At 47.3% G+C, this 20,042-nt stretch overlaps 1 protein-coding gene across 6 annotated transcripts in view; it reads left to right on the top strand.

Annotated features, from left to right (window-relative positions):
* Nucleotides 1–1,700: 1,700 nt before the first annotated feature.
* Nucleotides 1,701–20,042, top strand: part of SLC6A12 (solute carrier family 6 member 12) — a 38,165-nt gene continuing 19,823 nt past the window's right edge. The window contains exons 1-5 of one of the 6 annotated variants that reach the window (XM_064284748.1): nt 1,701–3,178; nt 3,711–3,827; nt 5,936–6,020; nt 7,945–8,223; nt 13,669–13,803. In XM_064284748.1, coding sequence (XP_064140818.1) covers nt 8,004–8,223; nt 13,669–13,803 — 355 coding nt within the window. In that variant the 5' untranslated portion in view covers nt 1,701–3,178; nt 3,711–3,827; nt 5,936–6,020; nt 7,945–8,003. The other 5 variants (XM_064284747.1, XM_064284752.1, XM_064284749.1 and 2 more) reach the window with 5 other exon arrangements.

The following is a 20,042-nucleotide window of genomic DNA, read 5'->3' as shown; positions in this document are numbered from 1 at the left end:
AATAATGATAATTCAGTTGCTACTAGGAGATTCACTCACAGTGGAATATAGTGGGAAAATAACCTACTGACATAAGGATCAGGAGGTATGGGTTCTAGTCCTGACCTGCCTCTAACTTCTAACTTGCTGGGTGTCCTATGGGAGTTACCTGGAATTCAGGTTCTTCATTTTTCAGATGGAGATAATAGCATGCACCCCACCTACTACACAGGTTTGCTATAGGGTTTAGATGAGGTGATGGGTGTGAGAGCCCTTTCAGATACTTGGTGCCAAACAGTATGAGGTCATTGAGCCACTTGGGGAGACGATGAGGGGGGTTGTTCTAACAATCTAGATGGGGCTGACACACCAAGATGTGGAAAATACCACTTGCCCAGGTCAGGGCCAGGAAGGGGAGCAGGGGTACCTGGACTTCGCTTTAGCCAAGAGAGTTGAAAGTCTGGGTGTGTTGAGGGGATACCTGTCCCCTCTGTTTTCCCTGCTTGGAAGGGCAGATACCGAATCCTGCCACTGTCTGGGAAAAACACAAAAGGAAGAGGAGCCTCTCTTGTCTGCAGCCACACCTATTGGAGAAGAAAGGCAGTGGAAGAAAGGCGGGTGGGGAGAGCCTTGGGGCAAGTGAGAGCTGAACAGAGAGAGCAAGTGCACAGTTAACTGTGGGGAGTTAAAAGCTGCAGCCCATGGTGGTGGGGAAGCACTGATAGGCACTGAGGCTACTAGGCTGCCTTGGGACCTCAGACCTCAGACCTTGCATACTTGGACATACACCCAGGCCTCAGATCTGTACATGTGCACACACATACGTACATGCACCCATATACGCACGTGTACACACATGTGTGCACATACTCACACATAGTCCCTCATTTATCTGAGCACATGTGCACAAATTCAGAGACACCACAGCCAGCCAAGCACACTCCTTTACAAAGATTTGCAGACCTAGCTTTGATCCTGGCCCCCTTACTGGCTGTGTGACCTTGGGCAAGTTAGCTTCTCTGATCCTTAGTGTTCTCCTCTATAAAATGGGAATGATAATGCTTACACCACAGTGCTGTTGGAGACCAGTAAAGGGTTTAGGGAGAGCTGCCCTGGGGACAAATCCAAGCAAATTCATCCTATTTCCATGGCCCCAGCCCCACCACCTTGGGTTGTCAGTGAAGCAGAAAAGCCCAGGCGGAATTTAGAGACATCCTTGCTGTCCCCTGGCTTTCCCAGCCCCAGGCATTAGGTTGCAGTAGAGAGGCTGGCAGCTCCTTTTGGGGAACTCAAACTCCACTCTCTGGGTCTCTTCCTGGAGTCTCCTATAGGAGTCTCCGGGTGGTACAAACGGTTAATGCCCTTGGCTGCTAACTGAAAGGCTGGAGGTTGAGTCTACCCAGAGATGCCTCGGAAGAAAGCCCTGACGGCCTGCTTCCAAAAAGTCAGCCACTGAAAACCCTGTGGAGCACAGTTCTACTCTGGCGCACGTGGAGTTGCCGTTAGTTGGAATCAACTCAATGGCAATCGGTATCCTCCTACAAGGTGAAGGAGAGGTGACAGGTCTTGCTGGACCATGTGCAACTTGAGGACAAGGTCTGTGTGTTGTTCACCACTGTTTCCCCAGGTCCTAGCATAAAGTCTGACATATTGTCAGCACTAAGCAAATGCTTCTGGAATGAATGAATGAACAAGGAAATCTACCCTCTTGCCCAGCCTGATTCTCTCCCTCCCCCTCACCTTTATGGAGAAGCTGACCATACCGTATTGTTCTGGAATAGCTGCAGCTGATTAAGCTCATGGACTTTGGTGTCCACTCTGAAATAAGGTCTACGGGTGACACAGGGTGGACTGACATATAGGGACAGGGCAGACACTGCAATGCAGCTTCCCACAGTCCCAGTCAAGCACAAGGGTAACGGCTGTGAATCCTGGCTGTGGCCATGCCCTGCTCTGACAGAACTGCTCCCCAGCCTGGCTTCTGGTTTCATGGAGGCAAAGGGTCAGAGAACTGAGACTCGGCCTGGATTTCTCTTGATGGGGAACCTCACAGGAGATGCTGAGAGAGGCCCTACAGACGTTGGGTGAGGGTGCTTGATGGAAAACTACAGACTGAGATTCTCACTTCACACCCCAGTCCTGCTGGGGAAGTCCTAAAACCCAGAGGGGATGCACACGTAAAGGGGAATTTCCCTTTCTCTCCACAACTTCCTCTCCTTCCACACCACCTGAAACTGACAAGGCTTCTTCACCGTTTAGAAGGCGATGCTGGCTAGTCTGAATGAATGGCTGAGGGACAGCCCTGTGCCCAGCACCATGAAGGTGTGTTCAGGAACGGTGACAAGGACCCTGTTCTGTAGAAATCCACTGGCATGTGGCCCGTGGCACACACATTTATTTAGCAAATACCAGCTCACCACTGGTAGCTGCACGACTATTACAGACGAGACGCAAAGAATCATGAGACTTTCGTGGTCTGGGAAACAGTATGCTGCAGTGGGACAAGCAAAGATTTTTGGAACCAGAAGGCCCCGGTTCAAGTCCTAGCCCTGACATTTACCAGCTATATGGCCTTGGGACAAACCACTTAGCTTCTCTTCACCCCAGTTATCTATTTGTAACTAGCTATGTGCCTTTTTTTTTTTATGTGCCTTAGTGCTGAGAGGGGACCAGAGCATTGTTACTGCTGCCTGGGACCACTCACTCCACCATCCCAACCTCTGTTCAAAGGACTTATCACAAATACAGTGACTCTCCCTTAAAAACAAACAAACAAAAAAAAAACTGAGCCCCTACAATATCCTAAGCAATTTACCTTATTGCCTTTTACCCTCAACAGCAATCCTACAAAGTAGGTATTGTTATCTACCTTTTACAAGTTGGGAAATGGAAGCTCAGACTCTTGCCTGGGTTACACAACCAGTAAACGACAACAGGAGAGTGGTTCAAATTCAGGTCTGTCTGACTGCAAACCTTCATCCTTTCTAGATTATGCCTCTTGAGATATGCTCTGGGTGACTTCTATAGGAAAATCCCAAGAAAGAGTAGCAGTTGTGAAGGTCCCAGAGTCTTGCCTTGAAGCCACAGAGGGCAGGTACTTGGTGGAAAACTCCAGGGCATGAATCACCCTCCTCCCATGCCCTCGTCAGTGGGGCCAGCTCCCCCTCCCCGAGGTTCTCAGATTCCAGCCTGGGAGTTGGTGAGTCCCACCCTGCTGCTCTGGTAAGAGGGCTGTACCCGTACATCCCATCTGTTCTTTCCTCAGAAGGAGATGGTACTGGGAGGGGGCAAGGTGAGGAGGGGAGAGAGGGAATGGACAAGGAATAAGAGGTGGGAGATGAGGTTGGCATGTGAGTCTCTGAGCCCGCTCCCCTGCCCGAGACAGCAGCTCAGCCCAGCTCTGGAGGGGTAACCTTGGGACAGGGAGGGGGAGTACCAGCCTGGAGGGAGGTGGAGGCCACAGTAGGGGCAGGATGGGGGTTGGGGGAATTAGGGACCCAGGACTTGACTTCCTGAGGCTTGATGTTGTAATCTTGGTTCATAAACTTTTGGCCTCAGTCCCTCCTGTTGCTTGTGGCATTCCTCTGCCCTTTCACTTCCCAACATGCCGGCCTGGCAGGAGTACACACAAACATACATAGAGCCAGGTTCCCTCTGTTCATCCCAGGACAATGACTCCAATGGGATTCTGAGCTGGGAAGAACAGGAGGAGGTGTGAAGGTGGAGAACAGTTTCCTTTTCAGGTCCCGTCCCTCTTGACATTCTCGAAGCAGCTTCCCCAGGGCTCTCCTGAGGACCTGATGCTTGGAGCTGAGGGGCTGACCCCAGGAGCCGGACTCAGAACTGAGGTGAGCCAGCAGTGGAGGAGCTGCCTCAGAGGCGTTGGAGGAGTTGAATCTGGTAGGAAATGCTTGGTAGAAATGTGTGTGGTCTGGTGGGAAGCAGAGCTAGGCAAACAGAGGCCAGAGGAAAATTCTGATGTTCGGGAATCGTAGGACAAGGGATGTCAGCCCAGCTCGTGCCTTACCATCCATAGGATTGGAGTTGCTCAGGGACAAGCCTGTGTGCCAGAAAAGTCCAGAGAGGGGGAGTTGGCCACAAGGAGTGGGTAAAAGGGGTGGTGATAGGCTGAGAAGGGAGGAAGCAGACAGTTCTCAGTGAGGTGGGCAGGAAGAGTGGACAGGAGAAACCTCAGGGCATTCCTGAAGGCTGGTGATGTGCCACTAATGATCCCAGGTGAGGGGCTCCTGCCTGCCCCTGCCAGGCGTGTGCAGAGGACTGGGAGCCAGGGTCTCCCAGAAAGAGGAGGCTGCCCTGGCTGGGGCGTGGCGGGGAGGCCTGGGTATTGTGCTGAGGAGTCAATGAGGGAGCTGAGGGGAGGCTCCAGAGGCCACCATCCAAGCCAAGCGGGCCACGGGGTGTGAGGGACTGGGGACAACAGTCAGGTTTCAGTGCCATGCACACAGGTATGTGTGTGCAAAGGGACGTGACGGGGAATGGCACCAGTGTGTGTGCGGGAATGGGAATTGGTATGTGGGTGGGGGCTGAGCAAGGGCTGGGATGCCCTGTCCTCCCCGTGTCCAAGGGTAGGCCATTCCTGTGCTGGATCGGGAAGTTAAAGGGGGACCGAGGTGGGATCCCTGCAGCTGTGGGGAGCCGTATTTCTACACTTTTCTGCTCCTCTGCTAGAGTCTGGCCAGCTCCTGCAAACAGAGTTAACTATGGACTTTCCGGTCTCTTGAGGATTTCCTTAATGGGCAGACCAAACCCAGTGTGGGTACTGGTGTCTTTGCTTCTGAAGGGCACTGATTTATGGTGAAGGCCACCCCATGTCCCCATAACCTGCCCCAGCTTAGCACAGCAGGTGGGCAGCCTGGGGAGGTGATGCTAGAGGCTAGAAAGGCGACAAAGCTGTGGTGGACCCCTGGGCAGGAGGTGGACCGTTGGGCAGGAGGAGATCGCCAGAAGCTGTCTTGACTGTGGACAAGAATGTTGTTCAACTATTCCTAGTAAATGGGTTAGAGGGGAGGAGAACATGGGGGGGGGGGTAGAGTGAGGGTGGCAGGAGGGTGGGGAGCTGTTCTTTTTGGCTTTTAAAAGTAACCCCCAAAAGAGAGCTCTATACGTCTGATGTCCTCCAGAACATCTCTTTCCTGAGTCTAACTTAAATCTCCCTTGCTGCATCTTCAGGCTGCTTCCCCTTGGCCTGCCATGGCTCCAGGCCAGCTTTTCTTTTCTCTTCTCTTACTCTTGCTTTTCTTCTGCCATTCTGGTTTTTCATTCTTATTGGTAGATTATGCTCCTCCCAACTAGGCTTTTTTTTTTTTTTTCCAACGTATCACATCAGTTCATCAGTTCATGTTCTCTTTTCTCTCCTCCCCCATCCCTGATACAACCTAAATCCTGAGCCCAAACCAGGTTCTATGATTCACTTCCACATCCCCACTCTCCTCTGATTTTCCTCCCTGAGCCTCTCTCTTCCTCCTTCATTGACTTCTTTTCCTCACCAGGTCTCTCCTCCCCCAACTGTTGAGAATACCTTAGCCCTGAAATAGTTGCCTCTGGTCTGGGAACAGAAAGGCTTGTATCCTGACCACCCTCTCTGGGACCCTGGGTTTGGGGCTTGGCCTGAGCTGAGCTACCCTCTGGCTTGGCAAAAAAAAAAAGGCAAGCAAGGGCAATAATCTCTCTTTGTACTTAATGGACCTTGTTTTTATTCCCCCAATGCCCTTGTTAAGGAGCTGTGGTGACACAATGGTTAAAGGTCCATGATTTGAACCCACCAGCAGCTCCGTGAGGGGGAAAAGACCTGGCAATTAGTTTCTGTAGAGATCGCAGCCTTGGAAACCCTATGGGCAGTCCTACTTTGTCCTATATGGTTGCTATGAGTCAGAATTGACTTGAAGGCACACAACGACAAATCCCCTTGTTGAGCAGGGGTCGTTCTCTCTTCCAGGAAGACTTAAAGCCCAGAGTGGAAGTGTGATTTGCCTAAGGTCGCACAGCAAGTTAGAGACCTCACTCCACCATTTACTGTCTTGGTAAGTTTATTCAAACCATTCAAAAATAGTTTTACTGAGCACCTGCTAAGTGCCACTGTTCCTTAATCTCTCTGAGCTTCATTTTTATAACATGGGGCTAAAAAAGAATGAAATTTAATAATGTATGTAAAGATTTGTATGCTTTCAGCACATACAAATGCTAACTTATGCTTATTGGCTAGGTCTGGTCTAGAAACTTGGGTTTCCCATCTAGTACTTCTTCATCTATGGTTTTTAGTTCATTTATTCATTCAGTTATTTATTTGATAATGATTCAGGGGCCATTCCTCAGGGTGCCCTGACTCCAATTCTGTGGCAACATCAACTTTTGGGTTCAGGTATCACCAACTTTTCTCCTGAGTCCAAGCTCCCCTTTTCTTTCAATCTGTGGCTCCGGTTCTTCAAACCCCACGGGGCCTGGTAGCTCACTACTGACCTGGAGCTCTCTGCCCTTCCCTTCTTCCCCCTCCTTCTCCCTTAAATCTGATGCCCCTGGCTTTTGCCCCCCACTGGGTGCCTCTCTCCTTAGCTCCCTTCTGGGCTGAGCTCACAGTGAAGCCTCTGAGTAAGTCCCAGTATGAGAATTTCACCCTGACATGCTTTCCCATTCCTGGGATAACCTGTACCCTCCAAGTCACCTTCAAAAATTTCCATAACCTCAGATGGCTCCTGCCCACGCCTTTCTAACGGACTTGGGCTGTTGCCTGGGCTAAAAGGACCAACAAATAAACATAGGCTCTTCCTTAATAAAAAGAATCCCTTGTGTTTCTCTAGAGCCTCGGAGGAGCATGGAGTACTTGGTAGACTCTGGTCACTTTGGTTCACCCAATATCCCCCGGAGGTGAGGGGCGGTGAGATGGGTGCTTCCCTCTATCGCCTGGGGCACCTCCTCCTGTCAGCTCACTGGACATAAAGGCAGAGGTGGTCTAGCGGTGTGTTGTTTGTGCGTGTGTGGGAGACGAGGGAAGGCAAACATGGCTAGAGGTATGTGACTGCTGGAATTTATCCCTCGGCAGCTGACAAACAGACAATGAGGCTCTGCTTCTGAGAGGGAGAGTAAAACTGAAAGTAACCCCTGACTTTTCTGGAAGTCCAGGGAGCTTCGGGCTCTTTAGGAGGGCTGAGAGTTGGGAAAGGCAGTGGCTTACTGAGATGGGCCTCCCTCCTCTGCGGGGACCACTCTGACTTGGAGATGACCACCACCCAAATGAGACACTCTCTAGTGACCCCTTCTGCCACCAGGGTCCTCCACCTGTTCTCAGGGCAAAGGCAGGCCTGAGAGAAAAAGAACCTGGGTTTCCTTGTAGGCCTGCACTTGACCCTGGTGCCAATCCCTGTCCTAATCTGGCCTTGCTCAGAGGTCGCACCTCCTCCTTCCCTGCCAATCAGATGCCCAGAGCTAGCTGGCTCCCATGTTTACCCTCAGGAAACTGATCATGCAACTGGCCAGGGGAAGACCATGCAGTCACCTCAGCCACACCTGCCCTTTGACCCCCTGTCACTCCTGGAAGCCTTTGATCTCTTCTGCCCCAGAGGCCAGAGGTTGGGCTGGTGCCTCTCACCAGAATGCTGAGGAGCTGGGGCTGACAGGCCGGGTGGGGATGGTGGCTGGCTGGAAGGATAGGAAAGGACTTGAAATAAAAGCCCCAAGCCTAGATTTTAATCCCATTTCTGCTCCTGAATGGCCTTGGCAAGTCACTTCATCCATCAAGCCCTGGATTTTCCCATCCACAAAATGAGGAGACTAAGAGTTGTTCCCTATTTGCTCACAGGGTCCTGAGGCAAAGTGTAACTTTGGATGCAAGTGTCTTTGAGAGCTTGGGAAGAAGAGCAACATTCCAATAGCAACAATCCAAGTAAAGCAAGCAGGGATGGTGGGGGCATGAGCTGGTGTTTTACAGCTCGTTCATTCTCCTCCCACCAGACTTTGCCTCTCTCGCCATCCTGCCCCACCCCCAGCTCTGCGGCCTTCCAGCTCATTGCATGGCTATGGATGGAAAAGTGGCAGCTCATGAGGATGGGGCTCTCATGGACTCCTGGGTCCCTGAGGAGGGACAGAAGTTGGACCACGAAGGGGAGGACCAGGTGAAGGATCGGGGCCAATGGACCAACAAGATGGAGTTTGTGCTCTCGGTGGCCGGGGAGATCATTGGGCTGGGGAATGTCTGGAGGTTTCCCTATCTCTGCTACAAAAATGGAGGTGGTGAGTTCACTTTGAGGTAGGCGTGGTGGGGAGACCTCTGCCCTGACAGTGGGCAGTGCCTACCTGGGCCCTCCTGCCTAAGCAGTGTGGTAAAATGGAAGGAAGTTTGGAGTGGAATTAGAAGACTTAAGTCTGAGTTCCAGCTTCACCATTAGCCTCAGTCTTCCCATCTGTGAAACGGGGATGATATCTCACAGGGCTATGGTGAAGATTAAATGAGGCCACAGGTAGAACCAAGGAGTGTGCATTTTTAATAAGCTCATCTGTTACTTTACACAAATGTCAGTTGTTGATAAAATTTATTCTCTCATTGCACTAATATTGCAGGCCTATTATTGTTTTTATTATGTACCACTGTTTTAGGTATAAAACAGAACATATTCTGTGTGTTGTATTATTGGAGGGTGAAAGATTACAGACAAGTAAGTAAAACATGTGGTTATGAGTAGAGTGTCGAGAAGTAAAGCTGGGAAGAGGTGGACGGATTGAAGGGAGAGGAGTTTGAAACGTGAAACAGGGTGACCAGGAAAGGTCTCACTGAGAAGGTGACATTTGAGCATGGACCTGAAGGAGATGAAGAAGGATCGAGTTTTGTGGATGGCTATCAGGGAGGAAAGCATTCCAAACAGAGAAGAGCAAGTGCGAAGGCTCTGGGGTGAAAGAGCAATAGGCATGTCTGAGGAACAGTGAGGAGGCAGGTGTGTCCGGAGTGGGATGAGCAAGGGGGAGAAAAGTAGGAGATGAGATCACAGAAGCAATGGCGTCAGATCTCTAGGCTTTCACTCTGAGTGAGATGTAAGCCACTGAAGGATTTTGATTAGAGGAATTGTAAAAATGGTGAGGGGGCAGAGTCTGGCCTCCTCTACTTCACAAGGGGGAAGGAGAATCACGATCAACAGCCCAAGGCTGATGCCTATGAGGCAAAGGTCAGACATGCCTCCTCTCTCTGCTGTCTTTATCAATTCTGACACCAACCACCCCTCCCACAGCACTGTAGACATCTCTACTGGGTTTGATAATTCATTGCAATGGCCACACAGAACTCAGACAATACTCATGATTACAGGGCTTATTAGGGAAATAACAGGTTACAATTCAGGTTCGGGAATGCTCAGGATATAGTTCTCCCATCAGGACAGCCTCTTTTCAGCTGTGCTCGTAGGCACGCCTCTCACTGGCCCCTCAGCCTCTGCCTGCTCCAGCAGGTGTTACAAAGCTCTTTTAACTCTGATGATAAACAGCAGGAGGCACCCTACTCTGCCAGCAAGTATCCTGCCCAAATGTACTTAGCCTTCTTGCTCTGTGGGCTGGGAAGCCCACTACACCATCTCCTGCTGGTCTCTCCTGCCGCTGTCTCTCTGCCACTGCTTCTCACCACCTTCAGTGTTACAGCTCTCTATCTCTCTCTTTCTCTCTCTCCCCTCTCTATCTCTCAGCCTCCTGGTTCCAGGAGCTTCTCAGCCCAGGGATCCCAGGTCCAAAGGACGTGTTCCAATCTTAGCTGTTCTTCTCTGGCGGTGGTGGGATCCTCTCTTTCCCACCTCCGGGATGGCTCATTTCAAGCCCAGTGGGATGGCAAAACTGACCAATCAATCCCCTTGGTGGGCCACAATTACCCTGTTTGCACAGTTACAAGACCATGGCAAGAAAGGCCACACAAAAGCGATCCATCGCATCACAGGAATGATATTATCTTGTCTATAGATATGATTTTAATTTAAAGAAGCATACTTTTATTATTTTTAAGCACTGGTAGTAAAAATTAGCAGTCATGGTGTGAGGGCCAGATTCATTTTAAAAATCATTTTCAATGTTTTTTGGTATACACACAGGGTTGTACAACTATCACCACGGTCTATTTTAGAAAATTTTCACCACTCCAAAAAAGAAACCCTGTACAGTTTAGCAGCCTTTCCCCATTCCACCCACTCCCCCAGCTCCTGGAAACTACTGATCTACTTTCTGTCTCTATAGATTTGCCTATTATGGACATTTCATTAAAATGAAATCATACGATATAGTCTCTTTTGAATGGCCAGGTTCATTTTTGCCTTTTGAATGTACCTTTAGTCTTTTTGCGGAAATGCTGTGTGTATTGAAGATATTAGAAACATCCTAGAAAGGTAAAAAGAAGAAACAGTCCTATCTAGAGATAATCATTGCTTAGAAAAATCCTTCTAAGCATTATTTATATTTAATTTGATGAGTATTTATTAAGCATCATTAGATATTTTGCTATGTGTTTTAAAACTTATAGCTATTATTTCAAATGGCTTGAACTGACAACTCCAAAGAGTAAGAAATGGAGTTTCGTTGGGGTGGGGTTGGGGAGCAGGGCTGTGGAGCTGAGACTGGGAGTGGGAGACTGACCCTGGGTCAGTGGATGGGCGGGGGGCAGGGAGCAGTGGTAGAGCTCTTTGTCCTGGGGCCACAATTTCATGGATGTATAGAATGTCAGAGCTGGAGCTAAAGATTACCTCGTCCAACCCTTACTTTCATAGAAGAGGGCAAAGAGGCTCAAAGAGGTCAGTGACTTGCTCAAGACCACAAAGCTAGTTAGAAACAGGTTCTCCGGCTGCCACATTCCCACATCCCTCTCCCTTTCTCATCTGAAAAGGGACTGGAGCAGGGTGAGGGCCCAGGAAACAGGGTATCTTAGTTATCTAGTGCGAGTATAACAGAAATACCACAAGTGGATGGCTTTAACAAACAGAAGTTTATTCTCTCACAGTCTAGGAGGCTAGACATCCAAATTCAGGACGCTAGCTCCAGGGGAAGTCTTTCTCTATCTGTCAGTTCTGGGGAAAGGTCCTTGTCATCAATTTTTCCCTGGTCTAGGAGCTTCCCAGTGCAGGGACTTGAGTCCAAGGACACGCTCTGCTCCTGGCTTTTCTTGCCTAGTAGTAATGAGGTCCCTCTCCTCTCTACTTGATTCTCTCTTTTATGTCCTATAAGAGACTGACTCAAGATAAAACCTAATCCTGTAGATTGAGTCCTGCCTCATTAACGTAACAGTCTCTAACCCTGCCTCATTAACATCATAGAGGTTAGAGTTTACAACACATAGGATAATCACATCAGACACAAAATGGTAGACAATCAAACAATACTAGGAATTGTGGCCTAGCCAAGTTGGCATACATTTTGGGGTGATACAACTCAATTCATAATACAAGGTTTCAGGTTCCAGTGCCTACCATGCCTCTGTGCTGCCCAATGGCTTCAGTTACAGCTGTGCCGTCTCTACTGGGGTGAGACAAGCACCTATGATGAAGTGAGATGAACACTGGGCTGAGCCTGGTCATCTGAGAAAGGTGGTGGAAGAGCAGGTGGCATTACACCTATGGTGTAGGGTCTGGACTCATCTCTCTGTGTGTTTCTACCTCTGTCACTTGTGTTCTCACTTTAGCTCTGTCCTAACCTAACTATGTCTTTTCTTCATCTTTAACACAGTGGTGCAGGAGAGGCGGCTAAATAAGGTCAGGCATCCCAGTCTGGGGTCACTGGTCCCTGGGGGTCTAGGAAGGTAGTTATTAAGGTCTAGGAGTTGGTTGCATTATTTCAAACAACCCTGGTGGATTCAAACTGCTCACCTCTTGGTTAGCAGCCAAGCTCTTAACCACTGTGCCACCAGGGCTCCGTACAGGAAAATTCAGAGTTAAAAAGGATGTTAGGGAATTGGCTGAGAGTTACTGACTTGCTGTGGTTCCCTAGGCTCAGAGGACTCACAGATCCTTCTTTACTCACATTGTTATTGGGAGTGCAAATTGGTCTAAGAGTTTTGGAGGGCAATGTGGAAATGCATGTCAAAGACCTTAAAAAACGAACATACTCTTTGGAGAGTAATTTCTTTCCTGGAAGTTTATACTGAGAACCAGATCAGACAAGGGTACAAGGATGTGGATAAAGATCTTCAATATAGCAATGTTTTTAATGAAATAACAAAAAGTCCAACAGTAAAGTATGGGAGAAATAAGTTAGAATAAATACATGCAATGGTTTACTATGCAGCCTTAAAATGATATAGATATATAATTATTGATATGAAGAGTTCATGATATAAATTTTAAGAAAATGGTTATCAAATAATATATACTAGGTTCTTGGTTTTGTAAAAAAGGAATATATGTGTGTATATAAAAAATGTGGAAGGATATACAACGTTTTCCTTCCTTTCCCTCTGTACTTTTTATTTTCTCCACAAAATAATATGGATTACTTGAGGGGCATGCAATGTTCAAGAGCACAGACTCAGGATCAGATCATCAGGGTTTGTACCTCAGTTTCCTCATCTGCACCTCAGTTTTCACATCTTTAATCTGGCCTCAGTTTTCTTATCTGTAAAATGGGGGTAATAATAGTACCTACCCCATGGGAGGTTGTTTTGTGAGGATTTTGACATTGGAAAGCATTTAGAAGAGTTCCTGGGGCTGAGTACGCACCAAATAAGTGTTAAGCGCTATTAATAAAAAATATATATATATATATTTTTTATTACTGTGTAATAAATAATCCTCCTGATCCATACGTAAACTTCTGAAGTGAGGTGTATGCTCTAGTGACACCTACTGAAGTGGGCACCCAAGCTTAGAGTTGTCTTCAAATTCCATTTTCATGTAGTTTGCTCGATATCTGTTAAGCCTGGTCTCTGGTTGGGGCCTGTAGGTCAGTGCCTGATCACATGGCTGTCTGAAACCCCAGCCCCCGAGAATCTGCCTTGAGCAAAGGGAATGATCTTCTCTGCTGGTAGCCCAATTCAGAAAAGAGCCTGCTGGAGGGAAAAAACCCTCTGGGAAAAAACAAAAACCATGTGCTGCTGAGTCATCTCTAATTCACGGCAACTCCATGTGTATCAGAGTAGAACACTGTTCCACAGGGTTTTCAGTGGCTGGTTTTCAGAAGTAGAGCGCCAGGCCCTTCTTCCAAGGTGCCTCTGGGTGGACTTCCAGTTAGCAGCTGAACTAACTGAGCCACACAGAAGCTCCCTCTGAAAATTATTAGAGGAAAAAGAATTTTTCCAAGGAGGTTTTGTTTGTTTGTTTTTCTCTAAAATGTGCCAAACATGATGATTTAAGTGTATCAACTTATACATAACACATATTTTTGTTCCAAAAATTATAAATTGACTAGACTTGTAAAGCACATTTAGAAAATAAATAGTGCATATACTAAGATTTTCACTCATTTCCCTTCAAAGGTCCGTTCCATCCTGAGTAGGGTTCAGAAACTTTCCACCTCTACTTGTCTAGCCCCCTAACAGTTCACAGATAGGAGGAAGGCTGACTCAGGTCCTTGGGAGGTGTGAGGAAGGAAATTAAAGGTGGTGGGCGGTGGAGGACAGGTCTCTGTGAGAGAGACCCCGGGGCTGAATTGGGAAAGGCTGAAGAAGAGGCTGCGATGTGGCTAAGCTCCTGCCTTACCTGCTGCCTCTCCCTTCTTCCACAGGAGCCTTCTTCATCCCCTACTTCATCTTCTTCTTCTCCTGCGGTATCCCCGTGTTCTTCCTGGAGGTGGCGCTGGGCCAATACACCAGCCAAGGGAGCGTCACAGCCTGGAGGAAGATCTGCCCCCTCTTCCAAGGTGGGCATTCTCCCACATCCTTCCTTGCCTAGGTCTTTGCTCCATGCATGGGGCCATCACCTTACCTACACCCCTCCATTGTACCTCATACTCCCTAAGCAACCATGGCCTCATTCATTCATCTACACTCATCAGCTACCGAGTGGGGGTGGGGGGCAGTATAAAGAAGTATAATCAGGGCAGATCCGGGTTTTTTTTTTTTCATTGTGCTTTAAATGTAAGTTTACAAATCAAGTCAGTCTCTCATATCAAAAAAAAAAAAAAAAAACCTTTCTGTATACTCCTAATTGCTTTCCCCCTAATGAGATAGCACACTCCTTCCCTCCACTCTATTTTCGTGTCCATTCGGCCAGCTTCTGATCCCCTCTGCCTTCTCATTTTCCCTCCAGGCAGGAGTTGCCCATATAGTCTCATGCATCTACTTGATCCCAGATGCTCATTCTTCACCACTATCATTTTCTATCCCATTGTCCAGCCCAATCCTTGTCTGAAGAGTTGGCTTCGGGAATGGTTTCTGTCCTGGGCCAACAGAAGGTCTGGGGGCCATGACCACCGGGGTCCTTCTAGTCTCAATCAGACCATTAAGTCTGGTCTTTTTATGAGAATTTGGGGTCTGCATTTTTTATCCCACTGCTGTCCTGCTCCCTCAGGGGTTCTCTGTTGTGTTCCCTGTCAGGGCAGTCATTGGTTGTAGCCAGGCACCATCTAGTTCTTCTGGTGTCAGACTAATGTAATCTCTAGTTTATGTGGCCCTTTCTGCCTCTTAGGCTCATAATTACCTTGTGTCTTTGGTGCTCTTCATTCTCCTTTGGTCCAGGTGGGTTGAGACCAATTGATGCATCTTAGATGGCCGCTTGCTAGCGTTTAAGACCCCAGGTGCCACTCGTGGGATGCATAATGTTTTCTTAATAGATTTTATTATGCCAATTGACTTAGATGTCACCTGAAACCATGGTCCCCAAACCCCCGCCCTGCTACGCTGGCCTTCGAAGCATTCAGTTTATTCAGGAAACTTCTTTGCTTTTGGTTCAGTCCAGTTGTGCTGACCTCGCCTGTCCTGTGTGTTGTCTTTCCCTCCACCTAAACTAGTTCTTATCTACGATCTCATTAGTGAATACCCCTCTCCCCTCTTGTAACCATCAAAGAATATTTTCGTCTCTGTTTAAACTATTTCACAAGTTCTTGTAATAGTGGTCTTATACAATATTTGCCTAATTGACTAATTTCACTCAGCATAATGCCTTCCAGATTCCTCCATGTTATGAAATGTTTCACAGATTCACCACTGTGCCTAGTATTCCATTGTGTGAATATACCATAATTTATTTATCCATTATCTGTTGATGGGTATCTTGGTTGCTTCCATCTTTTTGCTATCGTAAACAGTGCTGCAATGAACATGGGCATGCATATACCTGTTCTCTTAAAGGCTCTTATTTCTCTAGGACATATTCCAAGCAGTGGGACTGCTGGATCATATGGTAGTTCTATTTCTAGTTTTTCAAGGAAGCACCAAATTGATTTCGAAAGTGGTCGCACCATTTTATATTCCCACCAGCAAGGTATAAGTGTTCCAGTCTCTCCACAATCTCTCCAACATTTATTATTTTGTGTTTTTTGGATTAATGCCAGCCTTGTTGGAGTGAGATGGAATCTCATTGTAGTTTTGGTTTGCATTTCTCTAATGGCTAATGATCATGAGCATTTCCTCATGTATCTGTGAGCCACCTGAATGTCTTCTTTAGTGAAGTACCTGTTCGTATCTTTTTGCCCATTTTTTAATTGGGTTATTTGTCTTTTTGTAGTTGAGTTTTTGCAGTATCATGTAGATTTTAGAGATCAAGTGCTGATCAGAAATGTCATAGCTAAAAACTTTTTCCTATTCTGTGGGTAATCTTTTTACTGTTTTGGTGAAGTCTTTGGATGACCATAGGTGTTTGATTTTTAGGAGGTCCCAGTTTTCTAGTTTCTCTTCTGCATTGTTAGTAATGTTTGGTATGTTGTTTATGCCATGTATTAGGGCTCCTAATGTTTTTCCTATTTTTTCTTCCATGATCTTTATTGTTTTAGATTTTATATTTAGGTTTTTGATCCATTTTGAGTTAGTTTTTGTGCATGGTGTGAGATATGGGTCTTGCTTCATTTTTTTGCAAATGGATATCTAGTTATGCCAGCACCATTTGTAAAAAAGACTGTCTTTTCCCCATTTAGCTGACTTTGGGCCTTTATCAAATATCAGCTGCTCATATATGGATGGATTTATGTCTGGATTCTCAATTCTGTTCCATTGGTCTATGTATCTGTTGTTACACCAGTACCAGGCTATTTTGACTACTTTCGTGGTATAATAGGTTCTAAAATCAGATAGAGTGAGGCCTCCCACTTTGTTCTTCTTTTTCAGTAATGCTTTACTTATCTGGGACCTCCTTCCTTTCCATATGATGTTGGTGATTTGTTTCTCCAGCTCATTAAAAAATGTCAGTGGAATCTGGATCAGAATTGCATTGTATCTATAGATCACTTTTGATAGAATAGACATTTTACAATGTTAAGTCTTCCTATCCATGAGCAAGGTATGTTTTTTCCACTTATGTAGGTCTCTTTTGGTTTCTTACAATACTGTTTTATAGTTTTCTTTGTATAGGGCTTTTACATCTCTGGTAAGATTTATTCCTAAGTATTTTTATCTTCTTGGGGGCTACCGTTAATGGTATTGATTTGGTGATTTCCTCTTAGATGTTCTTTTTGTTGGTGTAGTGGAATCCAACTGATTTTTATATGTTTATCTCGTATCCTGATACTCTGCTGAACTCTTCTACTAGTTTCAGTAGTTTTCTTGAGGATTCTTTAGGGTTTTCTGTGTATAAGATCATGTCATCTGCAAATAGAGATACTTTTACTTCTTCCTTGCCAATCTGGATGCCCTTTATTTCTTTATCTAGCCTAATTGCTCTGGCTAGGATCTCCAGCACAATGTTGAATAAGAGTGGTGATAAAGGGCATCCTTGTCTGGTTCCTGATCTCAAGGGGAATGTTTTCAGACTCTCTCCATTTAGGGTGATGTTCGCTGTTGGCTTTGTATAAATGCCCTTTATTATGTTGGGGAATTTTCCTACTATTCCTATTTTGCTGAGAGTTTTTATCATGAATGGGTGTTGAACTTTGTCAAATGCCTTTTCTGTATCAATTGATAAAATCATGTGGTTCTTGTCTTTTGTTTTATTTATATGATGGATTACATTAATTGTTTTTCTAATGTTGAACCATCCCTGCATACCTGAATCCCACTTGGTCATGGTAAATCATTTTTTTTGATATGTTGTTGAATTCTATTGGCTAGAATTTTGTTGTGGATTTTTGCATCTAAGTTCATGAGGGATATAGGTCTGTAATTTGCTTTTTTTGTGGTGTCTTTACCTGATTTTGGTATCAGGGATATGCTGACTTCATAGAATGAGTTTGGGAGTATTCCATCCTTTTCTGTGCTCTGAAATACCTTTAGCAGTAGTGGTGTTAACTCTTCTCTGAAAGTTTGGTAGAATTCTTCAGTGAAGCCATCCAGGCCAAGGCTTTTTTTTGTTGTCGTTGGGAGTTTTTTGATTACCTTTTCAATCTCTTCTTTTGTTATGGGTCTATTTAGTTGTTCTACCTCTGTGTTAGTTTAGGTAGGTAGCGTGTTTCTAGGAATTCATCCATTTCTTCTAGGTTTTCAAATTTGTTAGAATACAATTTTCATAGTAATCTGATATGATTCTTTTAATTTCAGTTGGGTCTGTTGTAATATTGCCCATCTCATTTCTAATTCGCGTTATTTGCTTCCTGTTTTTCTTTTCTCAGTTTGGCCAGTGGTTTATCAATTTTGTTAATTTTTTCAAAGAAGCAGCTTTTGGTCTTGTTAATTCAGATCCAGGTTTTGAGGGACCCAAAGTTATAAAACTTGGAGAGGAGGGCACTCTTGAAGAAAAACAATACAAAACTACAAATACAAAATTAGGTGTGGATCCTTGGAAGGAGTCCCTGCAAGTGAGGAGTCCTGAAGCTTACTTTTCATCAGCTCCTTGGAAAATCTACTGAGTAGATGGCAGTGTCCCAGAGGAGCCTCCAAGGTGTAGGATAATAGTAATGATGATGTTAATGATTAACATCTGTGAAGCCCTTACTATATGCCAGGGCTTATGCTAAGCAATTTACATGTATTTCTTCATCTAATGCTCCAATAACCCCATTTTCTTCACTTCATAGATGAGGAAAATAAGGTCATTTACCAGGATTTGAACCCAGATCTACCTGCGCGGAAAGCTCTTTACCTTTCTATTAGGGACAGCTCCTGCCTCTCTTTTTATGGATTTGTTGCCAGTAATGAGAGCAGCTTGGGGTAGCCTTCCCCCAACCACCCCTCTAGGTTGTTACCAGTTTTCTAGGGGCCAGTGGGTCTCCTTGTCCCTGAGGTGTTTCTTGCAGATTTGAAATGGAGAGAGGACTCTTCCCTCATGCCAGTCCCTGAGGAACCCTCTTGGGTTCCCCCAGACAGGGGGCCAAACTGAGCAGGTTGGATAGAGCTGGGCATGGTGGGGGCAACAGCGGCTCCTGCAGAGGATGGGAACACGGCCACTGACTGGAGACAGGGCAAGGCTAGGCTGGTGCTGATGCCTGGAGCCCTGGGGCTCAGCTGACCTCTTAGGGTATCCATGGGACCCCTGTAGGGGCTGCAGTGAGGGGCTAGGCAGTGTGAAGCTTGGCCCACCCATGTTTGCACTCAGAGCTGTGGGGAGCTCTGCAGCCTTAGCCGGAGTACTGAAGAGCTTCCCCGCCTTCTGTTCTGGACCCCAGCCTAATGTCCTACCTGGCTGGGCCCAGTTGCCAAGTCCAAGCAAGCAGTGGGCAGGCACACAAGCAGGCACTGTCCTCTCTGGGCCACATGCACTATCTGATGGGGCTGCCATGGACAGGCTGAGAAGATGGGCATTTCATAGGGACCTAGGGAGGGACTGAAAGAGGATTGCTGCTCCTTCCCTCTTTTCCAAGTTGCAGAGCACCCCATGGCCTGGGATCTCAGGGAGAAGCTCACTCAGGCTGTGCGCACTCATGTCCGTCCAGCAGCCCAGAGGGCTTACTACTTGCTCTCCGCCTTCCCCCAACCCACTTCCACCCACCCAGTGAGCCTATGCGCACAGTCACCTGCAAGAAACACACCCTGGAGGGCGCCCACAGCCTCCCTCCTCAACCTATCTACAGTCACAGGCTTCCTTCCTACTCTCCAAAACGTGGCTGAGTGGTGGGCAGTGGTGTTGAGAATAGGTGTAGGGGTTGGGGGGACTGCCCCCTCCCCTCCCCCAGCTATCACTACCACAGACGGTAGCTCAGGCCCTGGCTCCTTCCCTCCTCCCGGGGCCCCGGTGTTTACAGGGGCTGATACCCCCCACACTCCCCGCCTCTGTGCCGGCTGCTCCCCGCCTCCCACCTTGTATGGTCGGGAGCACAGCGCGTTCTGGGCGGCGGGTACAGTGGGCGCTTGTTCGTGTTTGTGTGTCTGTGTGCGCGCTCTAAATATCCGGCCTGGCGCGGCCGCCAGCTCCCCAGAGACCCTCCCCGCCATCCCAGCCCCAACGAACTTCCCTCCTGAGGCCCAAACCCAAGGCTGCGCCACCATCCTGCCAACCACCGCCTGCCCTCGGTCACCGCAGACTCTTGGGGGCTCCGGTCCCTCAAAGGCCTAGACGCTGAGCAGGGAAACCCTTCCTTTCCCAGTCGAGGAGTGTGGGTTTGCCAGGTCCATCAGAAAAGACAATTAGGGAGGGCTCGCCCTGCAAAGGGGTGGTTTTGTTTATAGTCAGCATTGATTTTTCGACAAACCCTCAGGCTGACTGGTTGTTCTCGAACAGTCCATTAAATAGTTATTGAGTATCGACTTCACAGGACAGAGGAAGGAAAAGGACTGGGCCTCTGCGCTCGCTCCCGGACTCTACCCGTGGTGGTGGGCGCGCCCGCACCTTCTCACCGCCTTGCTTTCACACCGCGGGAGTAAAAACCGACCTGGCAGCATACAGCTTTTAAAATAACTGCCGAAAAGATTGCACTTTTGTAAAACATTGGCGGGGGCGGGAGGGGGGCCTTGCTCCTCTCTTTGCTCTCTCCCACCCCAAATACGTTTCCGCTGAGGAAACAGCATACACAGCTAACCATGAGACTTCGTGATAAGTGTTAAAATAGAAGAGCAAATTTTACACCTCTTGGCATTC

This window comes from Loxodonta africana, chromosome 4, assembly GCF_030014295.1.
Source record: "Loxodonta africana isolate mLoxAfr1 chromosome 4, mLoxAfr1.hap2, whole genome shotgun sequence".
Lineage (NCBI taxonomy): Eukaryota > Metazoa > Chordata > Mammalia > Proboscidea > Elephantidae > Loxodonta > Loxodonta africana.
The sequence above is the reverse complement of the archived record's forward strand: the minus strand, read 5'-3'. Positions and strand labels throughout refer to the sequence as shown.